We start from the raw sequence: 7,812 nt of genomic DNA, 5'->3' as shown, positions 1-7,812 counted from the left end.
TACGATCTTTGTGTTCGTCTGAATGTCTCCAAATATTCCGACCACAATCCACCGTCATCATTATCATCATCATCGTCGTCACCACCATCATTGCTATCGTTACCTGGATTAATTAATTAATTAATTAATTAGTTAATTAATTAAGGAACGAATGATTGAATGATTGATTGCTTAGTCGATTAATTGATACTGATTTTATATCGTCATTATTATTATTATTATTATTAATATAATAATAATAATAATATTATTATTATTATTATTATTATATTATTATTATTATTATTATATATAAGATATTTTAATTTAATTTTAACATTTAATTTCAAATTATTTAAAAAATAGCCGATATCAATATATACAGCGACAAACGTTAAGCTATTGTTAGAATGGCCATCCCTGGCTCTGTACGCTTTTGTATTAGAAAATGTATGTGCTGTGTATTGTTGCGACTTAAACTAAAATATTAATACTACTACTTTAATTTAATAATAATTATGTTGACGATAAATCTAATTTAATAACAAGAAATTTGGAGTAATAATAATGGTATTACCTCTAATACTGGTCTCAGCGAATAAATTATTATTATTATTATTATTGTTGTTGTTGTTGTTGTTGTTGTTGTTGTTATAGTTGTTAATGTTGTTGTCGTCTTTACGGCTGATATTGCAAATACAAAATTCCTTGCTATCGTAATTATTTAAGTTACTATTATTATTATGACTATAATTATTATAATTATTATTATTGTTGTTGTTGTTGTTATTGTTGCTGTTGTTGTTGTTGTTGTTGTTGTTGTCGATGGAGCGGGCCATGTAAAATAACTTCTGGCTGTCTTCACTGATCAACACAGGGCTGTACGTCAAAAGATCTGCGGTAATTATTATTATTATTATTATTATTATTATTATTATTACTATTATTCATAACTTGCGCGCGTCATCATCTAGCAAGATACCACTAATTTTGATGACATTTGAGGAATTTGTTGTTATTATTATTATTATTATTATTATTATTATTATTATTATTATTGTGGTTGTTGTTGTTGTTATATTATTGTTGTTGTTGTTTTCATTGTTTGTATTCTAGTTTTTGATTTTATTAATCACAAAGTCACCAAGAGTGTCACGTGATGATTATTCATTCATTCGTTCATTCGTTCATTCATTCGTTCGTTCATTCATTCATTCATTCATTCATTCATTCATTCATCATTCATTCATTCATCCATTCATCCATTCATTCATTCATTCATTCATTCAACTGCAAAAATGCTGATGAGATAAGCATATCTTAAATTCCGAACGTCTTAATAAATGAATGAGTAAATAAATTTAAACTGCGTGTGTGAGTTGCACCTATGTATTATTTTGCGAAAAGAAGACATCCCTCCTTCTCTTTCTCTCTCTCTCTCTCTTTTTCTTTTTCTTTCTTTCTCTCTTTCTCTCCCTCTCTTTCTCTCTCTCATTTTCTCCTTGCTGATGTAATGATTACTATTTATTGATTTTTTGTTAGTTTATTTAAATGTAAGACAAGCTGTATAGTTTAATAGGGTCTCTTTCTTTCTTTCTCTCTCTCTCTCTCTCTCTCTCTCTCTTTCTCTCTCTCTCTCTTTTTCTTTCTCTCTTTCTCTCTCTTTCTCTCTCTCCCGTACGCAAATATTCGTAAAAATACCGCTGAGTTATTTCAAGTAAATTTGCTAATAACCATGTTCATTTATGTTAATTTATGCAAATTTATAATAATTATAATATGATAATTCGCAGGCTGACCGTTAATGATGGGAAAGCCGATAAGAAATTTGCTGTTGACCACTTCACCGTTCGCTTTTTCGGCCCAAAATTTGTTGAACGCCTTCTCGATTTGTTTTTGCTGTTGTTGTTGGTTGTTGTTGTTACTGTTGTTGTTGTTGTTGTTGATGATGACGTTTTTGATCACGTGGTTGATATTTTCGTAGACTGCATTCGATGATGATCTTCTTTTGATGTAATGACTTGTTGAAGTGCTACTGTTGTTGTTGTTGTTGATGTTGTTGTTGTTGTAATTGATGCTATATTTATTATTATTATTATTATTGTTGTTGTTGTTGTTGTTGTTGTTGTTGTTGTTGTTGTTGTTGTTGTTGTTGATAGTGTCTGCTTTCCTAAACCTATACATCTTTCCATACATCAGAAATCCTTTCTTCATTTTGGGCCGCTGTCTCCATGGCAACAGATGATGATGATGATCATAATCATCATCATCACTCCAAAGATCATCATCATCATGACTGCCATATTCCTGGCGACTACTATCATAACCCAGATTCGGGGGCGGGCTGTCCATGGTTACCGACTCGAGTTTTTTCGAACCGTATGGAACGGTGTAACGAATATTCGTCCAGGGATCCTCGCTGAGTATTCGAGTTTCGCTGCCTTTCATGCTCACAAATATGTTTGTCTGTTGTGTGTGGTTGAGAAGAAAACTAAAAGAAAATGAGAGAGAAAGAGAGAGAGAGAGAGAGAGAGAGAGAGAGAGAGAGAGAGAGAGAGAAAGACAGCTCGACAAAGGCGATCATAAATACGATGATGTTGATAACGATTATATAATCCTTTCCATAATATATTACAAGTGTATGGTTGATAGTTATATGCACAATTTGTGCTATTTGTCAATGATATTAATTATAATTAATACTAATCATAATTAGTAGTAATGAATATTAATAATTAGTAGTAATGAATATTAATAATTAGTAGTAATGAATATTAATAATTAGTAGTAATGAATATTAATAATTAGTAGTAATGAATATTAATAATTAGTAGTAATGAATATTAATAATTAGTAGTAATGAATATTAATAATTAGTAGTAATGAATATTAATAATTAGTAGTAATGAATATTAATAATTAATATTAATATTAATAACTCACATCATTGGCCTGAAATTTATCAGACGACTGAAGGCAACGCTTGCAAACACTCCTCAAAATAACCGGCTTACCGAATTGCAAAATATCGTAAATATCCGAAACCGTAAATAACCGATTCTTATACCATTTCAGTCTAGTATTAGCTGACGCTCTAGGAGACGGGATGACTTGTAACTCGAGTTCGGTATTTTTATCGATTTTTAGTTTCGGTAATTTATTTTCAGTGAATCTGTTTAAACCCGATTCTTTAGCTGAATATTGAGATGTACTATTTTGGCCCGTAAACGATTTCATATCGGTCCTCATCTGAAGGTTCTCTCCAGGGATGTGTTTCGGTCCGTAAGACAAGTACTTGAAGTTTTTCGATATTTCCGACATTATATCGGTATTCGATTGGATTCTGATAAACTATTCAATCGAGACAACGAATAATTGTTTAATTAAGAATAGTTTTTCGCCAACAAGATTAAAATTAAAATATTTTTATGAGAGAATAATTCAATTTTAATAAAAAGTTAAATGTTGCGATCACATCAGCACAAGTTTAATGCCAATACAGACCTGCTTTCAATCTTACTTAATTATCACCTGGAAAATTACGAAATAAAAGGTATTCACTATGTAATTACAAGTGCTAAACGACTATTCATAATGTTCATATAACCAGTATTCACTTGTATTAAATATTAACCAATTAAGTATTTGTTTCTATTTTTAAATCGTTTCTTAAATCATTACCTATTGACCATAGGTTTGCCAGATATAGTAAAACATCACAAGAGTGAAGATTTCAACATAATTAATCATTATATATATATACATATATATATATATATATATATATATATATATATATATATATATATATATATATGTATGTATTTATTTTTGTATGTATATATAAGTAGGGATTTGATGGGGAAAGCTGGGTCCAGCATGACAATAGAAGACAATTGAAAAGGTCTGAAAGGAATTTAGAGCCATTTGTTAGTGAATGGCATTTGCTATATTTCTAACACGTGAGAAATTATTTGTTGTTTATTTTATTGATTAAACCAAGCCTCTACTTTTTGGAGTGTTAAATTAGTTTTTTTATTATTAAAGACGTTTGTTTATATTATTTATTTAGGGTTAAATAGTTAAATGGGAAGTTTTCAAGTTTAAAAAAACAGAACGCGCCCACTTCAAACTAAAAAAGGATCGGGACGCCGAACCATTTTTTTGAATTTTGAATCGACTTTCTCGTCTTTTTCGGATTAAGTTTGAAATTTTTCCTCATCATATTTAACAGATCATCGATTTATAATCAATCGAATTTCTATTTTTCATCGAAATATTTCCCAATAATGCCTGTCGTAAAGAACCTCAACAACCTAACCAGCGAGCAATTAGTGAAGGAACTGCGGTCCAGGGATGTGGTCATCCCGCTGACATCAACCTCGAAAAAAGATGTCCTAATCAATTTGTACAGGGAGCACGTCCTCTCTAGAGAAAACCGACAAAACGATTCTGGTGATGATAATGATGACGAACTTGCCGGGTCATCACTTTCTTCCAGGATATCCAAGAAGAAGCTGATCTCCAAAAATGTTGGTTACAATTTATATTCTAAAGTTAATTTTTTTGCCATGTTTATTTTAATTAATTTCGAACTTCAATGGAGTTTTTAATTATTTTTTTATTTAATTTAAATCATTTATTAATTTATTTATGGTTTATTTATATTATAATATAAATATAATTTAAATTTAAAAAAATTCAATTTTTTTTTAAATTATTAATTATTTAATTAATGATCAGGTGTAAATAAATAGCTATCTCATTGACCTTCAACTAACTGATCATGTATAATCTCACCATTCCCCACCGCTAAGACATTAAAATAGTTTATATTATTTTGAAACTATTTAAAAATAACAAAAATTTAGTTGCAGACGAGTTTGGACGACCACCGTGACGTCTCAAACCTCTCGGACTCGGAGCTCTACGCAAAGTTGAAACAGTTCAACAGTCACATTGGTCCTGTTACCAGTCAGTAATCATCATTGACTACATTGTTATTGTTCGTGCTACTTTACGTCACTCTACTCATCTGTTATTCACTTTGTTACATAGTCCGTCATTGACTACTTTGTTATTGTTCCTTTTCCTATCCTATTCTATATCTTTCTGATAAATAAAAAGATACTAAATAAAAAGATCAAAAAGATGCTAAATAAATAAAAAAGATCAAAAAGGTATAAACAAAAAGATACTAAATAAATAAAAACAACCCAGATACAACGAGGATAGTCTACCAGAAGAAGCTGCAGAGGTACCTGAACAGGGCGGCCTACAGCGATGACGACGACGATGATGATATTGAGATGGAAGTTGATGATAATGATGCTGGAGATGACGACAACGACGATGGTGGTGTTGTGGAAGGTGATGATGATGATGATGATGGAGGGGAAGGTGAAGGAGAAATTCGTCCGGTTAACGAGCCATTGAGTTAGCGAATTTTGTTGAATTTTTAAATTTTCTAAATTATATATATATGTGTGTGTGTGTGTAAGTATTATAAGTATTATAAGCCCTGAATGTTCGAATAAATGAATGAATGAAGGAATAAATGAATGAACAAGTGTGTAGACTCTAGTGAATGAATGAATGAATGAACGAATGAATGACTTACTGAGAGGATGAAAAAATTAAGATATATGTGGGTAAATGAATGATTGAGCATGTATGAATGAATGAATGGATGAATGAGCATGTAAATGAATGAATGGATGAATGAGCATGTGAATGAATGAATGAGGGAACAAACAAGTGAATGAATTATAAAAGAGTTGGTCTAACCTATTAACATTTTGTATTTTTTTTTGAAGTAACACAAAGAAATGTCTTCACCAATTGGTCAAAAGAAGAAAAGTTATTATTTGTTATTGTTATTATTGTTATTATTATTATTATTTGTTATTATTTTTATTATTATGAATGAATAAATTATTTTATTATGAATTAATGAATAAATGAATGAATAATTGATTGATTGATAGCTTGATTGAATGATTGACCGATTGATTGATAGCTTGATAGATTGATTGAGTGATTGATTGACTGATTGATTGAGTGATTGATAGATTGATTGATTGATTGATGGATCGATTGATTGATTGGTGATGCATACCTGCAGGTTTCCAACCTGGAAAGAACTCCAGGATAAGCACAGCAGCAGAAGAACCACCACAACGACGACAATCACGACAACCAAATACGGCACCACCAACAACACCAGCAGTTACGATGGCGACAACGACGATGACGTCATTTACACCAGGAACAGCGGTGCGGCTAACAGTAGCGGCAGCCGGCTCGACTACGACTACATCCGGTCCGCCCTCTCTCCGAGGCCCTCCCTAGTGTCCACCTACCCCACGTCATTCTCCCACCACTACATCCCGAAGCCCCTCACCTATGAATCCACCCCACTACCCCCGTACTCATCACCCACCATGTCATCTGCCTTTGATGGGCTTAGAAAGAGAGAGTCTACCTTTGATGCCGAGAGGTATAAATACAGAGTCGATCGTGATTCGTCGAGAAGAAAGAAGGTCATCCAATCGGGAAGAAGGGGCTGGTCCGGTGCTATGATCCTATTGGTCGGACTGCTTTTCATTGGAATCATCGCATTTGTGGTGGCGTTTTTGTACTATTTTGAGCTGAATCCAAATCTGCCTTTACTGGTTTGAGGTCGATGGCTGGTTTTTTTTATCTGTGGTTGGGTGAATTATGTGACGGATGAATTATGAAATGGGTGAATTATGAAGTGGGTTGTGGAATGCATTATCAGTGAATTATGAAATGAATTGATCATGTTTATACGATGGCAGACAGCAATAATGGAATAATTATGCTAGCTTTATATTAGTCTTGATTAATATTTGTTTATCTAATTATGTATTGAATTAATTAATTAATTAATTATTGAGGTTTCCGTCATAATTCAGAAATTAAAAATTATCAAATGACTGACAGATAATAATAATAACTTTTTATTCTTAACAAGTAAGACAGCATCTTATTATTATTATTCATATTATTATTTATAATATATTATTATTCATAATATTCATATTATTATTCATAATATTCAAATTTATCATTCATAATATTCATATTATTATTCATAATATTCATATTATTATTTATAATATTCAAATTTATTATTACAATTAGTCTTTTGATCTTTGAGGACTTTTCGTCTGATGTCCGTCACGTTGTTTCTACTTCTGCCTGCCTTTATCATTTCCTTTATCAGAATTAATGAATGAATTAATTCTTATTAGTAATTCATTCAATGATGATTTGTGGACCAACGAATAGAGATTGATTGATAGATACGTAGTTTGATTGTTGGATATATAGATAGGTAGATAGATAGATAGATAGATAGATAGATAGATAGATAGATAGATAGATAGATAGATAGATAGATAGATAGATAGATAGATAGATAGATAGATAGATAGATAGATAGATAGATAGATAGATAGATAGATAGATAGATAGATAGATAGATAGATAGATAGATAGATAGATAGATAGATAGATAGATAGATAGATAGATAGATAGATAGATAGATAGATAGATAGATAGATAGATAGATAGATAGATAGATAGATAGATAGATGGATAGATGGATAGATAGATGGATGTATAGACAGATGAGAGAATAGTTAGAAGGATAGATGGCTAAATAGAATTTTTTTCTTTGTGTTTTATGATATTCCAAAACGAAATGTTTTTTTAACGATTTCAAGCAACAATTGGGCGTGTTTTAAAATTATTATCTTTTGAAAAATGTTCGCTTTTCTCAAAAAAGTTAAATTCGTCGGCTTTTG

The 7,812-nt window shown here is 31.0% G+C and overlaps 3 protein-coding genes across 3 annotated transcripts in view; 2 read left to right on the top strand and 1 right to left on the bottom strand.

The window, feature by feature from the left end:
• Window positions 1-1,261: 1,261 nt before the first annotated feature.
• Window positions 1,262-3,300, bottom strand: HELRODRAFT_183306 (hypothetical protein; the record flags this gene model as incomplete). Its single annotated transcript, XM_009012338.1, has 3 exons — window positions 1,262-1,314; window positions 1,779-2,445; window positions 2,923-3,300. The coding sequence occupies 3 exons, from the start codon at window positions 3,298-3,300 to the stop codon at window positions 1,262-1,264; spliced, it is 1,098 nt and encodes a 365-aa protein (XP_009010586.1).
• An 824-nt stretch (window positions 3,301-4,124) lies between these two features.
• Window positions 4,125-5,420, top strand: HELRODRAFT_194852 (hypothetical protein; the record flags this gene model as incomplete). The annotated part of the gene is made up of 3 exons (XM_009012337.1): window positions 4,125-4,511; window positions 4,851-4,953; window positions 5,200-5,420. Exons 1-3 carry the CDS (start codon window positions 4,269-4,271, stop codon window positions 5,418-5,420), a joined length of 567 nt encoding a protein of 188 aa, XP_009010585.1. The 5' UTR covers window positions 4,125-4,268.
• Window positions 5,421-6,089: 669 nt separating this feature from the next.
• HELRODRAFT_194851 (hypothetical protein) overlaps window positions 6,090-7,812 on the top strand; it is a gene marked incomplete at its 5' end in the record, with an annotated part of 3,874 nt that continues 2,151 nt past the window's right edge. Inside the window, 2 exons of the mRNA XM_009012336.1 lie at window positions 6,090-7,483; window positions 7,672-7,812. Of these exons, the coding sequence (XP_009010584.1) occupies window positions 6,090-6,659 (570 nt within the window). The 3' untranslated portion in view covers window positions 6,660-7,483; window positions 7,672-7,812. The remainder of the gene's footprint in view (window positions 7,484-7,671) is intronic.

This window comes from Helobdella robusta (genome assembly GCF_000326865.2).
Source record: "Helobdella robusta unplaced genomic scaffold HELROscaffold_104, whole genome shotgun sequence".
Lineage (NCBI taxonomy): Eukaryota > Metazoa > Annelida > Clitellata > Rhynchobdellida > Glossiphoniidae > Helobdella > Helobdella robusta.
This window is presented reverse-complemented; position numbering and strand designations above follow the sequence as displayed.